Here is a 25099-nt window from a genome sequence, read left to right on the forward strand (position 1 = left end):
TCCCTCGCTTCGGCCGGCCTCCTCTTCCGCCCCCCCCACCCCGCCCGGCGTAGCGCAGCGCCCCCACCTGGGGAAGGCCCGCCTTGGCAGCCCCGCGGCTCCCCCTCGACCGACCGCCCCCCCCCAGGAGAGCCAGCCCGCCCCGCCGCAGACAGGCTCCAAGGGCGGCTTTTCGTTTCTTTCTAAATTGCATTTGATGTTAAAACTAAAATACAAACGCTGTACAATAAGAACTGCATAGAATACACACGGGACTAGACTATCTCCCCGCCCCCCCCCCCGCCGTGCCACCTTCACCCTTGGGAGCAGGTGACCAATAATGTCAGTTTTGTACCCCTTCTCACCCTCATTCCTCCCCAAAGATACATTTGAGTCTTTTGCAGGCCTACAGCCTTTCCCTTTCAGAAAAAAAACAGGCTCCAAATGTAAACTATGTACCTCTTTAAAATCACTAGACTTTACAATTTCTCTCCTTTTCATTTCACATGCTAACTTATCACTACTGCAATTGCTAAACGCCACAGTTCTTTGTACCAGTCTTCGAGATTTGTCAATTTTCCAATTCTTCGCAAATATTAATCTTGCTACTGTGACCATTATGACAACTCTTCAGTTTTAAGATGATCATTCTTATATTTAATAAAATAATTGATGATATTTGAATATCATATCCAATAATTTCTCTAATTTCTTTTAAATTCTTTATTTTTTATCTCACATGTCCACCACATATGCATGTAAGTTCCTTTTTCCATTTTATGTCTCCAACACTGAAATGTTGTTTTAATTTATTATATTCCATTTTACTGGAGTAAAGTACCATCTCCATGCTAACTTATAAACAATGTTCTTTTACCCTTATAGACATATTCTTCGTTATTTTTTGTGACTATATCTTGTTCCAATCCTCTACTTTAATCTCTTCCTCAAGATCCTCCTGCCACTGGTTTGTTTTAATCATTGCTTGTTCAAATCCAGAATGTACTGTACTAAAATCTTCATAAATCACACTGCTCCTTTTCTTTTGTATCCTTCTTCTTGATCTTGTCTTTGTTAAATAATATCCTCAAATTTTATCAATCCTCTGCTCTCACCTACTTTTCTAGTGCACTCCCTTGTCCAACATTCCGTCTGGAGTACATCCGACCAGTACATCCCCTCTCCTTCCCCCAAAATTTCTTGCTTTTCAGGCCATGGGACCCGACCCGCCGCCTCCCTTTTCTTCAGAGCTCCCAAGCATTTTCCTCGTGTTTTGCAACTTTTGCATGAGATTAGCAAAGCCTGCCTCTTGCTGGCCTCTGTGTGTGTGTGTGTGTGTGTGTGTGTGTCACCAGTAGGCCAGCCCACCCCTGGCCCATTCCCACCTCATGGCACCCCGGCCCAGCCATGGTGGAGCACAGCAGCTGGGGAATTTGGCCTGATGGAAGGGGGAAGGTTTCGGGGGGGGGGCACCTGCCGGCAGTGCATGGAGTGGACACCCCAGGCAGAAATCTGAGAGGGGAGGGACGCTCTCCGCCCTTCAGAGTCACCTGGGAAGAGGACCTGCCCTGGTACAAGAAAGCAGACGTGCCTGAGAGAAAAGGACGGGGGAAATTTATTGCAAAGGGTCTGGGCAGCAAAACCAGTGCCTTTAGGTACAAGCAGGGAACACATAAGGAGCAAATAATGGATCACCTAAAACACACACACACACGCAATGCCAGTCTTTGTACACAAAGAAATGGTCCGGTGCCAGCCCTAGAGGAGGCTGAACAGGGCATTGGGGGGGGGTTCATCCCCCACTCTTGGGCTGCTGTGGGGGCAAGCTGCTTCCCAAAGTCCCTTCCTCTTCTCGAGGCAAAGGGGTTGCCAGCCTTGCTTGCCATGGGGGGAGACCTCCCCAGCGCGCCTTCCCCCAGGCGAGGGGGATGGTCCCACAGGACAGCCAGGACTCCACCCCTCCAGGCTCAGTCGCTGTCACTCCCCTCCTCGCTGGACTCCGAAGGGGCTTCGCTAGCGCTGACCTCGCCTTCTTCCTCCTCCTCCTCCTCCTCATGGTTTGAGCGGTCACTGCCGCTGAGGAAGGGGCTGCGGCTGCCATGGCGCTGCTGTGGGCGCCGGCCCCCTGCCGCCTCCTCCTCCTCCTCCTCCTCTTCCTCACTGCCACTCTCCTCTTCCTCCTCCTCTTCTTCCTCCTCCCCTTCGGGCCGCCCGCCCTCCTGCTCAGAGTCCTCGTCGTCATCGCTGCCGAAGATCTCTTCCTTGTCTCGGGCCGCCCGCTCATCTTCCTCACTCTCCTCGGCGCCGGCACCTTCTCCTTCGCTGGCTTCTGGCTCGCTCTCACTGGCCGAGCGGCCTTCTTCCTCCTCTTCCTCCCCTTCGCTGGCCTCCTTCTCGCTTTCGCTGCCTTTTTCCGGCTCTTCGTCTAAAAGGAGAGACAGGCCCAGGGCCAACATGAGAGCAACCCCCCCCCCTTGGAAAGGGAGGGAAAAGCAGAACGGAGAGGGAAGCTCATCCCCTTTAAGCAAGGCAAATCTCTGCGCATCCCTACCCCACCCCCGGGCCAGTCCATGAAGCAAGGGGGTGGGGGGAAAGGCAGCTCTGGAAGGTTCCACTGGGCACTCAAAGGAGGGGGGAGCATTAAGCAAATACGTCGCCCCAAAGTCTGCGAATGAATCTGGGGAGGAAAGCCCTTGCTTATGCAAGACTTCGGGGGATCCAGCCCCGTGCAAGGTGCAGGGAGGGGAGTCCAAGGACCCCCCAGAGAGATAGGCTACCTGATCCTTGGGCCTCTTTGCCCACGTCCATCTCCTCCTCTTCCTCCTCCTCCGGCTCGTGGTTCTCCAGTTGGGCTTTGCGAGCCTCCTGCAAACAAAGACACAAAGCTGCATAGAAAGGCTCACAGACTGGACAAGCCCCTGCCAGCCTCATCATCCTGCCAAGGGGTCCATTCCCTCGGTCTAGACCAAAGCAGCCAAGGAAACTCTTCCAGAGACCCCATGAATGGAGCACAAAGCTTTCTCCTCGCTTTCCCTTCCCACCCTCTGCGACACACAGGGAAGAATTTGGGAATTAGAGATTCCAGGTGGCTGGAAAAGCCTGACGTGTCCAGGAGAGAGAGAAGCAAGCAACGGAGGTCTCCAAGAAGGGAGTGGGAACCTGCTCCCAGAGGGCCATCCTCCACCCTCTTCCTCCCAGGTGTTCCGACTCTAAAGCCCTAGCCTTCTGTGACCCAGAGGCCAGGCCTAAGACCCAGAACTTTCTAGCCATGCCAGGAGGCCTCTCTCCCTCTCTCTCCCAGGTCACAGTTCAGAGCCAGTAGTTCTGGGCTCCAGAGACCATGATTCAAACTCTGGCCATTCCCATGGCGGGAACATTCTGGAAGCCACGGTCCAAGCGTTCCGGAGAGCCCAGGCTCTGGCAAGACGGCTCAAGGGTCCAGCCTCCTCCTCCTCCTCCAGCCCAGAGCATCCACTCAGCGAGACGGGCGCTTGTCCCAGCCCCTGAGAGCAACAGGAGCTGCTCGGGGCCTGTCCTTCTGGGCGCCTCTTTCTTCCAGCATGCCCCGTCTCCCAATTCAGGGGACATGAAGCTTCCGCCCAGGCCCTACCTGTGCCTCGAGTTCCTTCTCATTCATGTCCCTGTGCTTTACCACCAGCACCGCGTTGGTACCCGACTGTACGCCAGCCTTGGCTCGCCGTTTGCTCAGACGGACTCTGACGGAGAACAAGAGGGTTGAGTGGGGTTATGCTGGAAAGGGGAGGGGAAGCACCCCCAGGATACAACACTTAAGCTGCATCATGGGTAGATGCCCTGAAAAACAGCGGCTGGTCCTGAGCCGACGGCAGACCCCCACCCCAGCTACAGGCCCACCTTCCTTAGAAGGCCATGCCATGCCGGGACGTGATGCCCAAGGGCGTACCGTGGGTTGGGGACGGCTGACCGCAGCCTCCATGTCCCGCTCTGCCCAGGGCAGTCCTGCCTGCCAGCAGAACCCTCATTCAAGCCGGAACCTCACGAGGGCACAGCCACACCCACCAAGATACCACAAGGTCCCCAGCCCCGTCCTCCTCTCACCTGGTCTCCAGTTCATTGTAATAGACACCGTCGCCCTCGCGGAAAATGAAGAAGTAGTTTTCCTCGTAGCCTTTGCTGGCCTTGTTCTTAACGTTCCAGTTATACTCCCGGGCAATTTTATACTCATACCTGGAGTGGAGGGTGGAGGAGAGGAAGTAGCAAGGAGAGAACTCCTTCAAGACAGAAGCGCAACCCCGTCGCCACCAAGCCGAGAACATTTTCCCTACTAATGACGGGATTTTCCCCCTCCTCTTCCCCAGAAACCCATCAGCTGACACAGTGAAGAATTCTCATCTGGTTTCCTTCACAGAGACGACACCCGCCCATCCTTTGGTCAGGATCCTGCCTCTACGCATTTGGCAACAGTCCACAAGGGGTTGAGTGCAACGGCCAAGGCAGAGTCCCGTGAGCCAAGAGCCTTAGATGTGCCAGGACCTCCTCAATTTAATGGGATTTACTCCAGACAAGAGACCTGGAAGGGGATCAGCCTGGGATGGCACCAGTTTTGACTCCAGGTGGGAACTCTGCTTATAAAACAGCGCTCTGTGTGAAAGAATCCCTGCATTCAAAGAGCCAGCAAGGTATGGAGAAGAGCAGAGATCAACTCTGTTCCCCATCATGTTGCTGGGGGGCAGGGGAAGAGAGAGCCACTTAAAGCTCCCTTGGTTTTCCCATTTTTTCAACCAGCCATCCCTCCACCCTCACTTACACATCCTCTGGAGCATAGTCCATCTCCTCCTCTTGGTCCCGTTTGCGCTTCCGCATCGTATCCTCCGCAGGAAGGAAGTAGGCCACAAACTGGTTCCCCTCCTCGTCCATCATGCCCCTGGAGAAGCAGAGGGAAGACGACCACGGCCGTCAGGGGCATGAAAAACAGCAACATAACCAGAGGGCAGGAAGGCCAGCCCTCGGGTGGGAGAGCCCAGGCCCCTGAGGATGTGGATTTGGGGGCTGCCCTACCCAAGACTTGGGAGTGGGGGGACTGTCCCTTTCCACTCCTGGAAGCCACCGGCTACTGGGAGTGTGCTGAAAAATGAGAACCCTCCCATCCCTCACAAGCAAGATCAAAGCAAACAAAGAAATAGGATTCTGGATCTTTTGCAATTTGAGGGTGGACAATTACCCCCACCCCTGACCTAAAAGGGTCATGTGAAGGAAAGACCCTTCTGGGGTCTGAAATCAGCCACTCCCAGTCAGGGAAGAAAAGGTGGCATGGAGCAACGCCCCACCTGATCATGGCCTGAGACATCATTTCAAGGGCGGCCGCTCCACTGGTGTCCTTGGGCGCTGGGTCAGAGTCAAAGATGACCTGGGCGCAGGGGTTGATCCACATCTGGAAGGAAGCAGAGAAGAAGAAGAGCAGGTCACTGCCTCATCCCCAGCTGGCCCCCCACCCCACCCCCCAGCCCTCTTTCCTCTCCTCTCTCTTACCTTGAAGTCTGGGAAGACGGGCATGACTTCCACTGGAGTGACCCGAGGCTTGCTGTAGTGCTGAGAAATCTAACAGAGGAAAATGGGCCAAAGTCGCTCGCGCTCACACAGACACGCTCCCTCCCAGAGCCCAGCGGTCTCTCTGGCTCCCCAAAGAGCCCACCCCCAATCAGCCACAAACCCAAGCAGTATGTGTGGCTGCTTAACTCCGGGCCCAGTGTCCCAGTTTGCTTCTCTGTAACTCTGACAGAGCAACAGGAGGGGAGTCCAACAGGGCCATTCAAGCGGGCTGACCGATTTCTGAGCATCTTCAAACGTTTTCTCAATGGCTGCGATCTGGCTGTCTCTGTCCTTGTAGATCTCCTCTTCTGTGAACTGCTGCTTGACAGACACACCGATCCTGATGGAAAGACCACATCCCAGTTCACCAAAGTGTCGCTCCTTTGGGTGAAGGGGGCCCTGAAGGGGGGGTCCTCCCTCAAGAAGGGCTGCAGGAAATCACTGGCATCAAGGAAGACCACCGTTGCCCCCACTTTAGAAAAGCAGGCAAACCCCTGCTCTCCCTTCCTGAAAGGCTTCCACTTACTTGACTTCAGGCTTCTCATTGGAGACGCCATAGCGGTTGAACTCGGTGGAGATGTATTCCGTCTTCCTCATCCATGGCACCACTTTGGCATGCTGCTGGGATCTGGGCAGAAGCAGGAAGAGAAAAATGGCTGGCATCTCCCAAGACTCTGGTTCTGCATGCCAGGAAAGGCGTGGAGTCCACTGCTCAGCATCCGCCGCTCCCCTGGCTGCTCGTACCAAGGGGAGACTTTCAGGAGCCAGAGCTGCAGAACCTCCATCCGCCTCACAAGACTACCCAGTGGTGGGAGAACAAATGAATCAATCAAAGCAAAAGTACAAGGGAAGGGGCGGGAAACACAAGAGTTGTTTTCTAATGTTGTTTTCTGAAAGATGTCTGGTATTCAGTCTCCATGGTGTTTGTACCACAGCACTGCGATAGTCACCAGGCAATGTTTAGTAGTCCCCCCCGCCAGTGCCCTTCATGGCAAAAAAAAAAAGGCTGGCTTTGATTAGATGGGATCTACGAAATCCTTCAGGGACAGCAATGAAGTACAAGAAAAGACAGGTTACGGCTGCTGCACAGAGTGTCCACCTTACAATAAGGAGGCAGCAGCTGGGTCCTGCAGGAGAGAAGCAGAAACCCACCCTGGGATGCTAAGAGAGCATCTCCAGATCGGACCAGGAGCAAAGCACCAGAGAGGCAGCTAAGAACCATTGTTGAAATAAGGGAAGCGGCTTAAAGGGCAGAGAGCAGGAGTCCCCAGACAGCGGGGAAACAAGGCAAGGAAAGTGTCTGGGAAGAGACCACAGTAGCCCAAGAGAGCAGAGGGCATTTGGTGCGACAGGTGGAGCCTCTTGAACGCAGCCCATTTCCTCCTGCTGGAAGGAACGAGAGGCAAGCAGCAGGCTTATTACCTCTTGGAACTGGTTTGTGCCTGGATCTCCTCCTCCAGCAACTTCTCATCGGCTGGATCCAGAAGAACTGCAAGAGGGGAAAGGGAGGGGGGTGGACTCATGGTCAGAGATGTCGGGTGTGTGTGTGAATCTGGCTCCCTCTCGGGTTGCATCAGCTGTAGGGCTTTATGATGTATTTCTCTGAACTTTATAATGATCCTCTTTGAACACATTATCTTAGTGTATTACCTCAAATAGCCTGTTACTTATTTGATAGGCACCTAAAATGCACAGTAAGGATTCTGCATATAGCAATCCCACATCCCTGCACATCCTTCTGGTGTTACTAATGCTGCTGCTCTATAGGGTGCACATAGAGCCCTTTCTCAGCACTCTGCCTTCTCCCTCTTACCATTGGGATCAATACGATAGGTATCAGGGTTGATCAGATCGATGGTGACCCCCAGGTCAGGCTCTGTCAGTAGGTCATGTTTGTGCTGCTTCTCCAGAGAGGTGGCTTTGTACTGTACAAACCTGGAAGGCAAGAGAGGCCTACCTTAGTCCATGGAAGAGGCTAGAAATCTCTGACTGTCACTCTAAGCAGGAATACAAAATTCCTTTAGCTTTGCAAACATGTGGAGCCAACTTTTCTGGAACTATAAGCAGCCAGAAAAAGCTCATCGGTCTTCCAAATTTTTTGCCACCTTGCATAACTGTTCATCTGAACAAGAGCAGCTATTCTATATTGAAAAAGTTACTTCTATTCTGAAATGATGCACAGAGGTGTATCTTGGAACACGACACAAAACAACAACCTGGCTTTGTTATACCCGTACAGTGTCTTCACGCACAAACAAATCAGCACACCCATCCCAACATCCTAGTGTCCACTGACATTACCATATCTTAAGCTTCGTGTGCAAGCCTAAAGCGGCAGAGATCATAAAAACACTTTACAACAATTTGCATGAATGTCACGTTTATACACAAAACTGAAGGCACGTTATCGTTAGACACTTCACAAGCCAATAACTCACGGACACAAAAACTAGATAATCTGAACCTCTCAGGACTTTGGATTGCAGTCTAAGCAAAATGACGTTCTCTCAGCCCCTGAAAGGTCAGCCTTGCCTTTCTGAAGCCTTAAATGCTCCATGGCCCAGCACCAATTCTGCTCCGAGGCCTTTTTCCTGCTCACCTGTTCTGGTCAAATGGGTATGTGATGAATTTGGGGTCAAAGGGGATGTCAGGTAAACTGTTGCAATACTTTACTCGGCACACCACCCCTGATCTGCAGAGAGAAGGGAGAGAGAGGCGTCTACAGCTACATCCGAAACAGAAGACGATGTGCAGAGAAACAGAAAGGAGAGCCTTACCTCTCGGGGAGCGTCCGGTGAGAGTTGGCCCTGGAAGGTAAAATAAATAAAAATGAAAGATGAAGAAGCAGTAGGTAGCTGATGGGCGCCACCTGTCCAAGCACCTAGGAAACTGAAAGGTGCTGGTGCAGAGAAGGCAGGGTGTTGCAACTGGTTTAGGATGAGGGCAAAAAGCCTGGTCCACAAGAACAAGCAGGAAGTCCAAGCAGGCAGACGCTCAGCCCATTGCTACCCACTCACGATGCATCTATCTATTATTTAAAATATTGTTTACCCTGCCTTTCTCCTTAAAAAAGGACCTAAGGCGGCTCATGCCAATTAAAAGACAATATTTAAAGCTAGAAGCAGTGAGTATAAAAATACTTTAAAAAAAAACCAAACGAGCATTATATTTTAAAGGGTCCATAAAAATCAATGCTAAAATGCACTTTAAAACAGGACTGCCACCATCCATTCAAAAAAGGGCAGCGGAGTTCGAGGTTTTAGATCTCTTGCGGGACCCTTTTTGGGGAAGGACCAGAGCCTGGGAAGGCACCCTTTTTGGACTACAGCTCCCATCATCCCCCCCACAGCCAGCTGGCGGCTGAGGGACTTTTCCTCGTCCTGGAGGCAGTGCCCGGGTTTCTCGGGTCTAAGAGTCCTAAAGAGACCCCCCCCTCTCCCCACCGCAGCCAGCGGAGGGACCCAGGCGTCCGAGAGGGAAGACGTCACGCTCACCTGTGGCCAGGCTCCTCCCGCTGCGCCTGGGTCTGGATGGTGGGCGCCATGGCGAACCCAGTGGCGGACGCAGAGGAAGCCCCCGCGGCAGCGAGGAGGGGCTACCTGCGGGAGGGGGCGGAGCCCCGGGCCACTTCCTGTCCAGGCGCGGGGCCCGCTGGGAAATGCAGTCCGAGTCCTCTAGGACGGCTCCGGAAAGGTTAGAGACAGAGGAGCGCCGAGGGGCCTGTCGCGTCCGAGGAAAGCGGGCGGGCGAAGCCGGGGCGCCGCGGAAAAGATGACTTTAGGAGCCGCGCCAGGAACACCGGAAAGCACGGGGAGCTCACGCAAGGGATCCTGGGAAATGGCCGCCTGAGGCGACCTACGGCCCGCTTCTTAAATCTGAGTCTTTAGGACTGCAACTCCCATCAGCCCTGCCTGCGGAGCTAAGCAAGAAGCATGCCGGGAGCCGCAGTCCCGCGAGCGAGAGCGGCTCCCTTCCCCGCGCAATGCATGCCGGGAGCCTCCCTTTGCGCTCTTCCTCCGGAGAGGAGAGAGGAGCGGGCGGCCGCGCGGCATGCCGGGAGCGGTAGTCCCCCTGAGGCGAGGCGGGCGACGGGCGGGAAAATGGCGGCGCCGCCACAGCAACCTCAGCCGCCGCCGCCTCAGCCGCTGACGCTCCTGCAGGCCCAGGGGGGGCCTCCGCCGCCGTCCTCCTCCGCCTCAGCCGCTTCCTCCTCCTCCTCCTCCGCGGCTCCCTCGGCTTCGGCCGCCGCGGGACTCGGGGGCCCGCCACCGGCAGGGGGCCAGGCCTCGGCGGGGGTGGGGCCTCCCTTGGCGGTGGCGCAGGCGCAGTCGCAGGCCCCGGTGGGGCTCCAGGCGGCGGCGGCCGCGCAAGCGCAGGACTTCGACCCGGTGCAGCGCTTCCGCCTCTTGCTGCCGCAGCTCAAGGAGAGCCTGCAGGTGAGGGGAGGGCAGGGCAGGGGGCGGGGCCTGCGGGTAACGAGCCGGGAGGAACGCCGTTACCGGGGAAAGTAGTTTTGGAACGAGGAGGGCAGAACGCAGTGAGCAGCCTCCCTGCCCTTTGAGAACAAGGGCGACGCGGATTCAGATCCCCTCGAGGTTATGAGAACTCCTTAAATACGGCATTTTTCAGTTACTCTGAAAGCGGGATTGGGCTCCCGGCAAATTGGTTCCAGCTTGGCAACACATAACACGACACTGGGCGATTTCTAAAAAGTATCGGAGACATTTCTACAGCGATTTGACAGAAAAGTTGTGTATTTCAGGCCATTCTTTTAACAGGGTTAAGGAGGAGGGGGAGTGTATTCTGTCATGGTGTCGCATCAGAACTGGCCAAGGGGGGAAACAGAGAGTCGTTCCCAGGATTTCCCTGGTAACTCGCCTGGTCAGCAAGTGGTCAGCTCTTTCTCTATTTTCGGCCATGTGGCTTTGGAGCTCTGGCAGCAATGCTGGCCGGAAACCTCCCACTGAAAGGCACCAGAGACCGCGCTATGTCAACATCGGTGGGTGGGTGGGCATCTTGAAACCAATCCTCCATGGATACGAGGGCCCTACAGTATTTGTTTCTTCTTCTTCTTCAAGGGAGTTACGTGGTTACTGAAAACCATGGAATAGATAGATAGATAGATAGATAGATAGATAGATAGATAGATAGATAGATAGATAGATAGATAGATAGATAGATAGATAGATGAAATGGGGAAAAACAAGGAAAAATATTTTCACATGCATTAACAGAACTAGCCACTAGAAGGCGCCAGAGACGATGCTATTCTTCCCTAACAAGTCTTCATAGCATGGTTTCTGTCTCCCTCTAATAGTCGGTTCTGGTAATACATGTGAAGATAGTTTTGTATTGATTTTTTTTTTTCTTTTAATATTTTTCAGTTCATGGATGAATTAATCCGTGGATACAGATCTCATGGATGAGGGGGTCCTACTGTGTTTTTCTGCATGGGCCCTTTAGGAAGGAAATTAGAAATTAAGCAATGCGTATGTCTTGCAGGCAGGGGGCACCCTGAGGTCAGGAGAGAAGCCGCTGAAGGCTACAGAGTGAGTTTGCGTTAGAGGAGGCTTTTTGCTTCTCCAAACTCACTTTTCCCATTTGTGCAGGAAGTTGTGGCCCAGCCATGAAAACTGCAGCTCTGCTGCTCAGACTCTGCTCTTCTCTTGCACATGGGATGAATGCCTAAAAAAATTCTTTCATTGGAATGTATACGTCAAAAACCTGTAAATTTTCGAAAATTATTCCATGTTGCTCCTATTACTCCAAATTATGGCTGTTGTTCTTATTCCCTGCAGCTGTCGCTCTGTGTCACAACACATCTGTTCCTTCTCCCCCTTCTAAATTTGTGGTTCTTGCCAAGCCAGGCTGTTTAATTTTTAACAAGAGGGTTGAATGCTGAAGAGTGTCTCACCAGGACAGGATCCTGGCTGGAGGTCACTTAATAGACTATGAAGTGAAGTTGAATGATCAAAGAATAATCAAGTAAAATGGGGCTACTTGGATACAGGACAATTTTTATGTGAATGTGGATAAATTCTATCAGTACAGCATTTATGGGCATGCAGTTTATGCCCCAGCACTTGTACAAAAGAAAATCCAGCAGATGGCCAAGATAACTATTGAAATAACCCACTTCTGGCCCAAAACAATCTATCTTAACATTTTAATTTGCTTTTAATTTTACCAGTATTCCATATGCATCCGTAATTTTAAATTGTGCAGCGCTCTGATATGAATAAAGAAAGGAAACTTTTAACATCACTGGGGGGTTTTTTGAAGGGGAGAAAATCTTGGCCATTGACTCTGTCCTTAGCCAAATGTACCAAGTGCTGAAGTGTAACTTTTTTGGGTGGGTGGGGGGGGGGGGGAAGCAAAGCTGCGGAAGCAAGCAAAACAGGAGTCTCGTGATAGGGTGTGGAAGGGATGCTTCACCACCCGGCTGATGGGCCTGGTCTTCTGGTAAATGACTCAGCAAGGAGGCAGTGTCCGTATCAGCAACATGGAAGAGAACTTTGCCCTTGCACTCACCAGAACATGAAGGCTCCTGTATCACTTTTTGTTTTGATAAGGACCGTCCTTGAGTTTCTTGACCTCACAGGGTCCTGGAAGTGAAGCGGCTGCTCTTGGAATTGCTGCGCACATCCTCCCAGTTATCTGAGTGTGGCTGTGACTGTGGGCAGGGAAGGTTGACACGCATGTTCTGGGCCTCAGTTTTCCCGCCGTTGTTAAATGGGGCGGGGGAGGTCAGCTGGGATGCAGTGTGGGTTCAGTTTGAGTCAAAACATGGCTCTGTGTACAATTTTGAAGGTCATGTCTCAACGCCTGAAATGAACCAAGTCATCACAGAGTTTTCTCAGTTGTTCCCTTTCGGCACTTAGAATTTGATGCTCTTCCCCCCCCACACACACCCGTGCTTTTGAAATATGTTCCTTACGCTTGTGAATGGGCTGCCTCTCCCCCAGACCAGTCATCCTGCCAGCAGTGGGTGACATGAACCTTTTGGGAAGGCTAGATGTAGGATTCTGGTTCCCCACAATAGCAAAGTGGTCTTCTCCTGAGTCAGGGCCTCAAACCACTGAGCCTGAGTGGTGTTGACTCCGGCGGACAGCCGTGGCCCTCCAGAGTGTCTGGCGAGATTCTTTGCAACTGATCGGGCCTGATCCTGCTTATCCTCCAAAACCAGATGAGATTGGTTGCCTCTGGGGCTGTACAGTCGCTATTCGGGTAGCTGTGGAACCCAGCACCTCTCTTACTGGGCCTGGGCAGGGCTGTGTAGCTTCCTTGAAGCTTTTCCCCTTTTAATTTTTTTTTTTTTAAATTGCAGTTAAGAGTTTTGTCTAAATGCTGAAAGCATGTATCGGGAGCAGCTGTAATATACAGATTTGTAAGTGTAACCTGAAAGCGTAAATGACCAAGTGCCTTTGATGAGCCCCCCCCCCCCCCGGGGTGGGCTTTGCTCTGGAAGGCTGCACAGCAGTACTTTAAGCAAAGAACTCCGCAGAGTATAACTCTGTACGCCTTTCCTTAATGGTTAGAAACATTGCAAGGCAATATTTCTGGAGGCAGAACAAAACCAATACAAGAATATATTGTGTCATTTCAAAGGCAGGCAGAGGCTCTTTTGCCGTGGCAAACTTTTGTCGATGGCTGGCCCCTTGATCAGACAAACAGATAAGCAGTTTGTTCCTCCTTGAAAAGAAAAAAGTTCCAGATCTCTTTAAGGACCAGCCAGTGTTTCAGGAGACATTGTAGCAGGAGAGGATGGAAATGTTACAGTAGTTCAACAGAATTGGAGGGAGTGGGTGGAGTGGGAAGAAGGCGTTACTGCAACTGTTTCCTAGGATAGATACAATGTGCTGTTGTTGTTTTCTTTCATTTCCAGAACCTGATGAAAATAGCTGCTCAAAACTTTATTCAGAACACAAACATCGACAGTGGACAGTAAGTTTTGGAGGCTTCCTTCTGCTTCCCCCTCTTCCTCTCCGTTTCTCTTTTCTCATAATGAAAACCTGGCTTATCTCCTTTTTCAGGAAAAGTAACGATGGGCCAGTGCAGCGGGTGGACAAAAGTTTGGAAGAATTCTACGCTCTGTGCGACCAGCTAGAGCTCTGCCTGGTGAGTATCCCCAGGCAAATTGGTTGGTTGGTAGGTAGGTAGGTATTTAAAATATTTGTAACTTGCCTTTCTCCTTAAAAGAGGCCCCGAGGCACCTTATAGCAATTAAAAGGTGGTCCCTGCAAGTTGGCAGTGTGTTCAGGCCCAATAGACTGCTCTGCCCATAATCAATGGGTGGAATCTGCTCTCCTGTCAGCTCAAGAGGGCTCTTGAGATTGGATTTGCCCGACTTATAGAAATGGGGAAGCCTGTCAGTGGCAACAGGCTGAAAGAGTGTAGAACCTCCAAGCACAGAAGCAGTCTGTCTGTGGTAGCGCTGAGCAGAGTTGCCAAAAGATGGGCAGACTGGCGAGGCCTTTGTGCACGTTGGCAGCTGGGACTGTGGCCATGCTGGCGGGGGGGGGGGAAATGACTCTCAGGATGGCAGCCCCCCAGAAGGCAACTTTCCAGAGCCTCTGGCCCCTCGTGCTCGTGGGTGCTGAGGACAGGCCACAAAGAGGGGCTGTTGCTTTGGGGCCCGACTTGGGCAAGGAGGGTTTGGCAGGTGGAGGCCAGCCTCTGGCTGCTCCTTCCTGGAGCCTGTGCGGTGGACGGCCGGGGAGGGCACTGGCCTGCCTCCTACCCTCACGTCACCCTCCATCTCCCTTCCCACTGCAGCGCCTGGCCTACGAGTGCCTCTCCCAGAGCTTTGACAGCGCCAAGCACTCCCCGACGCTCGTGCCGACCGCCACCAAGCCGGACGCCATCCAGACAGAGAGCCTCCCCTACACCCAGTACCTCAGCATGATCAAGTCCCAAATCGCATGCGCCAAGGACATCCACAACGCCCTCCTGGAGTGCTCCAACAAGATTACTGGCAAAGTGCCCTCCCAGGGGGTGCTCTAGAAGAGGCGGGGGCGGGGGCAGGGGGGCACCCACCCTCCTTTGGGACCCGTGGCCAAAAGAGGCCGTAGCTCCCACCCACACCGACCGAGCGTCACCCTCGCCCTCGGGCACCCGCCACGTCTCCCACGCGCTTCCTTGGGTTGACTTCCTGAATTGCTTCCCACATAAGTGGTTTGGAAGGTGGGCGGCTAATCGTAGCTAGAGAGTTATCCTGCCTTTCGGCCGTTCTGGATGAGCAGAAGAAGCTCAAGGGTTTCCCACAATGGATGAAGCAAAATTCCTTGGACTGCTGTCTGCAGGACACTTTCCTGTTTCCATCCCGCATCCATAAAACGGGCCTGAGCTGGAACTTGAAAAAGTATGTCTCCCAAAAAGGACAGGCTGAGAAAGGAAGGGGAGGCTCATTTTGTCCAGCCTGTCCTTTAAATTCTTTCATCTTGACTTAATTTCCATCATGTGAGTCTCTGTATCAGTTCATCCTCCTTTTTTTTTTTTTTTTTTTTTTTTTTTTTTTTTTTTTTTTTTTTGTTATCCAGTGTCTTTCTCTAAATGAGATTTTGGGTGGGTGCTTGAGTATAAACCCCTTGAGCGGAACTGTTCTTTGCTAACCTTGTGTGATTAATAGAAAGCCTGGCAACGGAATGAATTCTGTTCCTGTGAGCTTCATTCAGCTTGCTCCCCCCCCCCCCCGCCTCAAGAAGTGAGTTCTGCCCTTGGTGGGTTCCCTTGCCTGTCCATTTGCAGGAGGAAGAGCCAGACAAGACCCCCCCCCTCCTTGCCACTGTCCAAAATGTCTGGCTATCACAGTTCCCCTGAACAATGACAAACATGATTTTGTTAAAACAAACTAAGGAAGAATTGGCCTTTGAGCTGACAGGCCATCCTGCTGACACCTCGTGTGGAACCTGAACCCAAACGGGGAGGCAGCTGGCAGGACTTGTGCCGAAGTACAAGGCCTCTTGTGCGGCTGCCCTTTCTCTTGGCACGTGAGGGTGGCCAGGTCCTTCCTTGCGGCTTGTGGGCTTCACAGCCTGTTTTTGTGCGACGAAAGAGCGGAGGGCCACAGAACACACAGCCAGATGGGAGGAAATGTGTCACTTGACACACTCCCTGTTCTCTCTCCGCATTGAGCAAGACCTCCGTAGTAACTGGCTTTGTTTATTTTGTGTGTATCCGATACATCTCTCTGATCAGAGAGGGACAAAGAAGTGACCTACTGTAGGTCTGCTTTGTAAGGTGTTTATTCCCCCCCCCACCCTTCAAATAATAACTTGCAATGCTTCCCATTGTTCTGAATTCTTTTGATCTGGAACAGGCATGGGCAAAGGTGTGCACCCATTCCAAGTCCTTGTGACCAGAAACCCTTTAACCCCTGGTGATGCCAGGGACTGAATCAGGGGACAGGGTTTCCTCCAGCACAAAGCCTGGACTCTGGCCCTTCACCCGTGACAGTGTCTGGAGGCGACCTCCATTTGTCCCTCGGGGAAGCCTAGAAAGCTTGCATGTGCCATTTGATGGCCTCTTGTGATCTTCTGACTCCCAATTAAAAAAGAAAATCTAACCTAAAATGCAGATTTTTCCCCCCTCTAGGGCAGGACTGATGTTTTGGGGACCTTGATGTTATGTATCCTTTTAGAACTCTTTTCCAAAGCTGGAAATGTCAATAGGGTTATTTATGATTCTGATAAAAGGTACATGCACACACACATACCATGAGGTTTGTTTTGTTTTTTGTCGGGTGGCTGGCATGAAATGTCCAATTTTCTCTCCTGGAGGAGAAGGCCCACGTGCAGCTCAAGATCCATGTTCTGCCACTCCTTTTTGGCATGAAACACACAAGGTGAGGGAAGAGAAAGTGGGTCTGGCTAGGGAAAGTCTAAGAGAACGGGCAGCCTGTGGATGGCTTCTGAAAACTTGGAAAGGAGGGTGGTGTGGAGGTACATGAGGGGCTGCTTCTAGAAAGGCCTTCCAGAGAAGTTGTGTGTGCTGGTGGGGTGTGTGTGGATATACCCTGTTTCCCTGAAAATAAGCCACAGTTAAGTGAAACCCTGCCCTTCACCCTTGTGCAGCAACCAGAAGAAGATTACATGACTGTGAAATAAAATATCCCCTGAAAATAAGCCCTACTGCATTTTTGGAGCAAAAATTAATATAAGACCCTGTCTTATTTTTGGGGAAACACGGTAGGTGAATAGGAAGAGGAAGATGTACATCCACTTCCTCAGGCCTGAGGGAGGAAAAGATCTGAGTGGCTGCAGGATGAGAGGGAAGACGCTGCCGTCCCAGAGATGGGCTGGCAGGACAGGCAGTGGCTGCTTTCTGTACTCCCCTAGTTAGATGTTCATGGCCTGGGACCAGAAGTTGCCCATCGGCCCCTCCCGCTGGTGCCCCTTTGGTATTTTGGGTTTTAATGATGGCATTGGAAGCCAGGCTTTGTTGAAATGGGGGCCCCAAAGGAAGGGGAGGCAACCTAATGGCCTTGGGAGACAAGGGAGGAAGGGTTGCCCTTCGGAGCAGCACCCGGGTGGAGGGCGCACGCACGCACGCACACACACACACACACACACACACACACACACCTGGTGCTGTTGCAAAAAAAAAAAATTCCAGGCACTGAAGGGAAGAAGAGGACGTCCAGTTCTCTGCAGGAGCTGTGGCTGGAAGTGCAGTTGCATCACTGCAAGCTGACCCTTTTTTTCCCCCTGGAGACAAAAAAACAAAACTCCCTGGACAAGCTTCTTGGTTGTCTTTGTGTTTTCCTTCTGGGAGCAACAGCTGCCTGGTTGCTTCTCTCTCTCTCTCTCTCTCTCTCTCTCTTTTCTCTCAGCCACGTTGTTGGGAGGGGCGTGCGGGGGCAGAGGAAGCCACAGCAGGGAGGAGAGAACAGTGTGTCCCGAACTGTTTTGGCTACACCTTTTTCCCCTCTCCTCCTCCTCCACCACCACCACCACCAGCAGTTCTCCTTTCGAAAGGCTCTGGTCTGGGAGCCAAAGAGAGGTGGTGAAGTACTGGAAAAAAGCAGCATCTGCCAAACCGCAAGCCTCAGGCCGTGTCAGCAAGATAGAGAAGGAGAACCCTCCGTGCCTCTCTCCCCATGGCTTCCCAAAAGAAGCCGATGCCCCCCCCAAGGTGGGCAGAACGGGGCTTCTGAGAACGGCCCATGACACTTGGCTCGGGGGAGCAGCCAGCCCCCTCCCCAAGCCAGCGCCTGCCCTCAGGCGGGCCTTTGGCAGCCGCCCACCCCATCGCTGGCCTTCCCGCCTGTTCCAGAGGCAGAGCAAGAGGCAAGGTTGAATGGCAGCGGCTTGTGCTGCCCCCCCTCGCCTCCCCCACCACCACAAAGACCACATGAGAATTGCTGTAACATTTTCAGCCATTCATTAAAAAGCAGCAGGAGGAGAAATTCTCCCAGCCCAGGAGACTGGGGCATCAAAAGCAGCCCAGAGTTTTGCTTTGTTATGCCCAAGGAGGAGGGGGATTTCAGGGGGGGGTAGCGCTGCCGAGAAGGGCTCTTTGTCCTCAAGTCTGATCCTTTTTCAAAAAAGTCCTGGGCTGGTGGCAGGGGGTTCCATAGGCAAAAGGCAGCGTGGGTGAGGAACATAATTTTAAAAAAGTGTTTTTAGAAAGTCAATCTTGAATCTTCTGCCTGTTGACTTCAGTGGGTGGTGCATCCAGATAACAGAGGTTTGTGTGTGGGTTGTGGAAATGTTTTCACTCACCCTGTTCTTTATGACTTGCTTATTTTTCAACCTAAGGTGGTGCATGATACAGTTACAAACAATAACGGTGAGAGGGAGGCAAGGCTGCTGTGGCAAGAATGAACCCCACGGCCGAGGCAGTGTGAAAGACGGCACCCCCCCTCCACTGCACCCACCCCCATTCTTGGAGGTAGAAGCTCTGGTCCCCCTGTGGTGCCTGCCTATGTTCCAGCCTGTTTGGACTGCTGTAATGCAGGCGGCCAGGGGCTGCCCTTGAAGTTGGTTCAAGAACAGCAGCTGTCTCAAACAGACGATGTCCTTGTCAGACTTTCTGATTTTGGGGGGGGGGGGGGGAGTGATGCTTTTATTATTATTATTATTATTATTATTATTATTATTATTATTATTATTATTATTATTATTATTATTATTATTATTATTATTATTATTATTATTATTATTATTATTATTATTATTATTATTATTATTATTTTGATGTTGCCAGCAAGAATAGTGGCTCTGCTCTTAGTTGGGTGGGATAAAAGTGTACATAAAAATAAATAAATCTGCCTGCTCAAAGGGAACTCTCTTGTGGCAAAGCTCTCCTGGCTATGAAATTCAATTCAAAGGGCTGGCTATGACTCTTAAAAGGTGGGGAACCCTGACCCCCCCCCCCCCCACACACACACACACCATCCCCATACACAGGGCCTTTTCGGGAGTTGCTCAAAGCCTTAAAAGGAAGGGCTTTCAACAGGCCCGTCGCATCCTAAAAGTTTTTAAAGAGGTGATCTGAATATTTTCAATTCAATCATTTTAATACCGTCATTCGTTTGATTGCCTTTTGACGTGATAAACCTTTGTGCCTTTGTGCCCGTGCTGGTTTCGATCTCTTGCCGTCTCTCTTCCTAGAAACTGCCTTGCTCTTGATTTGTGAGGTGGGCCTCCATTCAAAGGAGCCAGTTTTTAAAAAATCTGCAGAAGCTGAACTGTGGGAGGTGTGGGCAGGTTCGAGGGAAGCCCTTCCTTGTGCAGTTAAATGTAGAGTGAAGACGTGTCCCTCGGCCTGCAAGCCGAAGGGACCGAACCAGGCGTGTGTGTGCCCAAACGTGGCTGAGCCGAAGGGTTGCTTTCTGGGGGCACCACGGAGGAACTTTGCCCTGAAAAAGGTTGGCCTGGAGGTTCTTCTTTACCGTCCAGGGATGAAAACCTTTCCAGCTGTTTCGCTTGATCCACAGGTTGCCTAGGTTTCACGGGGCTCCAGCGCCTCCCCTCGCGCCCCCCCCCCCCAGGCTTCCAGAAGGTAACCCTCCGGCTGTGGCTTCCTCCCAGAGGCGAACCCCTCTGGGACCCGGCCCAGCAGGCCCTTGTCGCTTGCCAGCTCCCGGGCACGAGACGGAAAGCAGGGTTCCGCTTCCCGGGAAGAAGAGCTGGGGGGGGGGGCTCTTCTTCCTCCCACCCCCTCTCTCTCTCACGGGCAAAGCCCAGCGGACTCACTTCCTGCTGCCAGGGGCCCTCTTGCCTTCCCTGTTTCCTGCAGCTCAGACCTCAGGACGAGGCTCCCTGCTGCTCCCATACGGGGATGTGGGGGGTGTGCAGGGGCCAGCCTTGTCCCCCTCCCAGGCTGTGTTGGGGGAGGCCTTTCTAATGCATGCCTTCCCCAAAGAAAGGCAGAGCAGGTGAGAGTGCCCTGCCTGTGCCCACCTGGCACCTACTGGTGCAACAGATGTGTTGGATCCGTGGGTCCCGTCTCGGACTGCAGGGGGCAGCACAAGAACTGGAAGACTCCAGGAAGGGCATCTCCGGTGGCGGAGCAGCCTGGGGGCAGGCGTGGCATCTGGGGCAGCCTTGTCTTGGAAGTCAGGAGGGTGGCGGAAGGGGGAGAAGGCAGGGAGTGTTGCCTCTTTTTAACAGAACCACCCCAAAGGCTCTCCTTGCAAGCACACACAAGCAGGCACCTTTGCCACAGAAGGAGCTTCCCAGGTGCGCTTTGGGCACATGATCTGAGGATGATGCACCAGAGAGGCTGAGCTTCTGCTTGGCACAGGAAGGGCCCAAGTTCCCCCAGGCCAGGATGGGAAATAATCCCACCCAGAGCCTCCTCTCCCCCCCCCCCCGAGACCAGCCACAGCGGCCAGTCAGAGCTGGTGACACTGGGCCAGATGTGTGTGTGTGTGTGTGTGTGTGTGTGTGTGTAGGGGGTCCCTTTCCACTCCAGCTTGGACAAAGAAGAAGAGGAGGAAGAGGAGACTGAATGGGACCCTCCGCCTTAGAGGCCAGGTGACTCTTTTTTTTTCTTGACGCAGGGCTCTGCCTACGTTGAGCCTGGGTGAATATTTTGCCCAGCCTGGTTCCCGTAAACAAGGAGGGCACCCCTGGCAAGGGGGAAAAAGAAAGAAAGAAAAGGGCGTTGGGTTCTTTCCCGTTTGTGTTTCCTGATTAGCAAAAGGAAGAGAGAGACACTTACTGACAGATCAGTGAAGATCTGATTGCACGATGCGTCAGCGAGGGAAACAGGGACAGAATGTTGTTAATATAAACCCAATGCCCCATTACGTAACCACGGCAACAGTGGCAATTGGTGGTTTAATAACAAGCTATTAGTAATAATAATAATGCCTATTAATATAAACCAGTGGGCTGTCTGCTGTTCTAGGAAAGCTGAGATTACTAATGTTGTGGTTTTGTGCCCATGGCCGTGAGTTGCGCATGTGGCCTTTGTCAGTCCGGGCCTTTCCCTCGCTCTTTCTCAGCTCCCTTCGTTCTGGAATGAACGAGTGCCGCTTAGGAATGTGCTCAGAGGCACTCTGGCCTTCCAGGCTGGCGTCGACGGAACCTCCTTTCCTAATGGATGTTTCAGTGGTGAGGCTGGAAAAGGGAAGTGAGGGCCAGTAGTTAAAGCCAAGCAATCCATAAGAAGGGACTTCTGTTTTGGTTCCTGAGTGTAAGAATGTAAAAACTGTGATGATGAGGATGACTATGGTGAGCATTTTTTGGCAGCAGGCAGAGAAGAAAATGGAGGCTAGATGAGAGACGTCATGGGGTCCCACTACCGAGAAAGCCCCCTTCCAAAAATCAACCACCTCATTCTCAAAGCAGTCCGAGAGAGCTGCCTGGGAGGAGGCAGGCCAAAGCCTTCCTGCCCGAGAGAGATTTGCCTCCTTTCCCAGAAACAACGCTGTTTGCCAATGTTCTGCTGGTGGTGCTTTCGTCCTGTGAAGCCACAGTGTTTGTGAGCATTCCGTAACAGCCAACCCACCCTGCCGGAAGGAGAAAGAGGGAGCCGAGGCTTTCCCTTCCAGAAATCCTCCTGCTCACCCACTTTCTCTTGCTGGCACGTCCATCCTGGGAGGCCTTTTTGCTGCCAGCCCGAGCGGTCAGTGCTGGGATCTTTGGGCCAAAGGTCCGACCCAGGATAAGGTCACTCGCTGCCTGGAACCTCTGAAGCCGTCACCCCTCTGGGCACGTGCCAAGGGCATTGGCGTCACCAGAAACGTGTCACCTGAACCCACCTATTCCCGCAATCGGGAGGGAACGAAAGATGTAACTTCCAGGAAGACGAAGCGTCTCCGGCACCTTGTTTTGGAAAATTAGCAGCAGCCTCTTGAGTTTTGTTAAAATCAGACCAAAACTGCCTAGACGGCAAGTTTGTTGCCCCTCCCCAGGCCTGTGTGTGAATCACGCACACACACCCCTGTCCCGGCTCCGGGCCGCGACGTCCCCACAGGTCGTCTTGTTTAGTTCTTGAGAGCAGTCAGGATGAGTCAACCTCTCCCCGCACAGATAACACGCCAGCCGCTGCCTCAGCAAGAGCACGCTGTGTGGGCAGTCCAAAGCTCCCATGCGCACGTTTTGCTGGGCACAACCTCTGGCTGTGAAATGCTGCCTGGTCTAGCTTTCCCGCCAAACTTCCTCTGATGCTGAGGATCCTCGGAGGGTCACTTAGTCCACCGCCACCCTCCAGCCCAGTAAGGCCAGACCAGCCGGCAGCAGTGGGTGCGAATCCACCCGGAGCCCTTTTGTTCCGCCCTGGGCGAAGGGTCGAAATAACACAAACAAGAGGAAAGCCATTTCCAAAAGGAAGTGCCGAAGCAGGGGCTTCCAGGGCAATCTTTCCCTCCAGGTGGGTGGGACTTCCCTTCCCGCCATCCACCTGTCCAGAGGAGTGCGGCCAACAGAAGAGCAAGGGACGGGTCTGGAAAGCAGCAAGTCCTCGGTGGAAGAGTTGAGGGAGTCTGGTGCCAGGAGCAGCCCAAAGGAATGGGTTCAAGTCTCATCTCACGGAAGGAGGTTCCCGCTGAACCATCGGAAGCACTTCTGGAGAGGCCAGGCGGTTCCACTGTGGAATGGAGACCAGTGGGAGGGGAAGGGGCTTTCAAGCAGCGGTTGGGCACCCATCCTGCAGGGATGCCTTAGCTGCACATTTCCTGCCTCAGCAGAGAGGCCCTGCCACTGGCTTGGGTCTGGGTTCGAGACCTCCCATAGGACTCGCAAGGGGTGCACGGTTTCCTCTTTGCCTCCTGGCCCTATTGATTCACTTTATTCCCTCCAAGCCCCACAACCCGGCTTTTCCATCTGCCCGCTGCTTCTGTGGGTCCTCCTCCTTGAACCCCCAAAGTATCAGGGGCTCTTTTGAGAGGGAGGGGAAATGGAACTTATTTCTGCAATGGCCTCTCCTCACAAGCCGTGGGCCCACACACCCCTTGCCCTCCCACTTCTGGCCTTCCCACACCCCTCCTGGTTCTGTTTCCATCAAACACACACACACGCACACCCAGGAGATCCCCCAGGGAGCATTTCCCACACAGCCCTGCGGGGCAGCTGCGGCTGCGGCTGCTGCTGCTGCTGCTGCTGCGCAACCCCGGCCGAGCCAGCGAGCGGGACGGGATGAGTCAGGCGTGTGTCTCAAGCAGGCCCAGACGTCGACGCTGCTGCCATGTGCGCAGCAAGCCTGGTGCTTTCCCAGCCGGGTGGGCTGCTGGCTGGCGTGGGAAGTGTTCCTGGGAGGGAGAAAGGAAAGGAAGAGCTCAACCAAGGGGCCCGCCGCTCTTCGGGCCAGCCCACCCCTTTCCCCCTGGCCCGTCTCTCCTCTGCACCCGGGGCCAGGCTCCCCAAACGCCACTGGGCTTTGTCTCAGGTCCCAGGTGGGCCTTGGAGCTCGCCAGCATGGCCCGGGAGCCCTTTGGGCACAGCTTGTGGGCTGGATAACCTGCGCAACAGCAGCGCATGAAGGCTTTTCATGCCACGTGAAACTTGTTCGTCCCTCTTTAAGGCTTTCCAGACCCCTGCGTAGATGCCTTTAAAAGGGGACGGGACAGATTCTTGGAGGAAAAGTCCATTGCAGGTTACAAGCCATTGTGGTGATGTACAATCTCCGGGCTTCAAAAGGCCAGATGCAAGGGGGGGGGGGTGTTATCAGGAGACTGGTTGCCTCGTGTGCTCCCCAAGGCATCTGGTGGGGCCCCTGTGAGAGACAGGAAGCTGGACTAGAGGAGGGCCCTTGGCCTGATCCAGCACAGGGCTCTTCTGAGCTTCTTCTAGCCTCAGTCTTCTTTTCTCAAGGCTAAATGTGCCCTGTTCTTTCAGTCTTTCCTCCTTATAGGGCTTGGTTTCCAGTCCCCTGATCATCATCCTGGCTGCCTTCCTCTGAACTTGCTCCCATTTGTCAGCATCCTTCTTCAAGTATGGTGTCCAGAACTGGAGACGGGACTCTAGAGGAGGCCTAGCTGGTGCTGAACAGAGCGCGGGGGGGGGGGGGAGGAACTAGTGCCTCGTGTGCTCTTGGATGTCACACAACCCAATATCTGACGCCTGTGTTGTGTTGTTGTGGATTCTGGGGCATCGCAGGTTGCGTAGCTGAAAGCTGCCCAGCTTGCAGAAGTGGTGGGAAGACACATGCACGCTCACGCCACCGAGCGCAATTTCCTGAGCGCATGAGCAGCTTCCTCACCGGCCTGAGAGAGGAAGTCAACAATGTCTCTGTGGTGGCAGATCCACTCCTTCCCCCCACCCCCACCCCCACCCCCTGCAGCCCTTTGCCTGACATTTGGAGGTCCTTAAGCAACCCTCCAAAAGGAGAAGTGAGCAGAGGGATTGGCCGGAACCAAGAGGGACCGTTTCCCACCCACTGCCTGGAATTCCCCCTCCCCCAAACCCTGCTCGGCAGCACCGGGGGCGCCTGCTGAACCTGACCAAGTGGCCTTGCGCTTCCCAGAATCTTCTGGCCTGTTTTTTTCTCAGAAGGCACCCTCCAGTTTAGTCTGTGGTTTATTTCCACCCTTTTTCTCGCTCCCAACCTGAGGGTTTAGGGCAACAGACAGCCCTGTGGAGTCGGCCAGGCGAAGACCGCACGGGAGTGGCCCAGGGTCGGCCAGCCAGTCTCGTGGCTCAGTGGGGACTGGCACCTTATTCTCCCCAGCCTAGCACTCTGTCCGGCCAGCCGCTGTGCCACCCTCGCTGCTTGGACCTTCGCGTCCCTGTGACTCCGTGCTCCGTTTTCCAGGCCCTCGGTGCTCCCTTTTTCCTCCTCTCACTCACTAGGCCTGCTTGAGATTAAAATATGGCAAACCTCAAATGCAAACATAATTCAACACAGATTAAAAACAAGAGTCAGTGGTAGGTCTGTATCCCTAAGGTGTTGAAAGGCACAGGGGAGACTGGCAACCAGGCAGAATCAGACAGTGAATAAGCAGGGTCAGTAACACACTGCTTACTCATCCTTTTACAGCTGGTTGTGTTGTACGCCGGCGACGGTTCTGTCAATGGATAAACACTTCATAAACATCCTGCCTGGTCCTTAGGGGCAGCACCATCCCACTGGGATTAGTTGCCCAGATGGCTTCTCTCTTGGT

The 25099-nt window shown here is 53.2% G+C and overlaps 2 protein-coding genes across 2 annotated transcripts; one reads left to right on the top strand and one right to left on the bottom strand.

Annotated features, from left to right (window-relative positions):
* Window positions 1-1805: 1805 nt before the first annotated feature.
* Window positions 1806-9231, bottom strand: PAF1 (PAF1 component of Paf1/RNA polymerase II complex). Its single transcript, XM_020787067.3, has 14 exons — window positions 9042-9231; window positions 8325-8354; window positions 8147-8239; window positions 7361-7482; window positions 6970-7036; window positions 6074-6175; window positions 5782-5887; window positions 5488-5556; window positions 5286-5389; window positions 4766-4882; window positions 4057-4185; window positions 3590-3695; window positions 2757-2844; window positions 1806-2404 (listed from the first exon to the last, which is right to left on the bottom strand). Exons 1-14 carry the CDS (start codon window positions 9089-9091, stop codon window positions 1947-1949), a joined length of 1641 nt encoding a protein of 546 aa, XP_020642726.3. The 5' UTR covers window positions 9092-9231; the 3' UTR covers window positions 1806-1946.
* A 148-nt stretch (window positions 9232-9379) lies between these two features.
* Window positions 9380-15319, top strand: MED29 (mediator complex subunit 29). The gene is made up of 4 exons (XM_020787068.3): window positions 9380-9983; window positions 13433-13491; window positions 13581-13665; window positions 14323-15319. Exons 1-4 carry the CDS (start codon window positions 9480-9482, stop codon window positions 14548-14550), a joined length of 876 nt encoding a protein of 291 aa, XP_020642727.3. The 5' UTR covers window positions 9380-9479; the 3' UTR covers window positions 14551-15319.
* The last annotated feature ends 9780 nt before the right edge of the window (window positions 15320-25099 follow it).

Source organism: Pogona vitticeps, chromosome 9 (assembly GCF_051106095.1).
Source record: "Pogona vitticeps strain Pit_001003342236 chromosome 9, PviZW2.1, whole genome shotgun sequence".
NCBI lineage: Eukaryota > Metazoa > Chordata > Lepidosauria > Squamata > Agamidae > Pogona > Pogona vitticeps.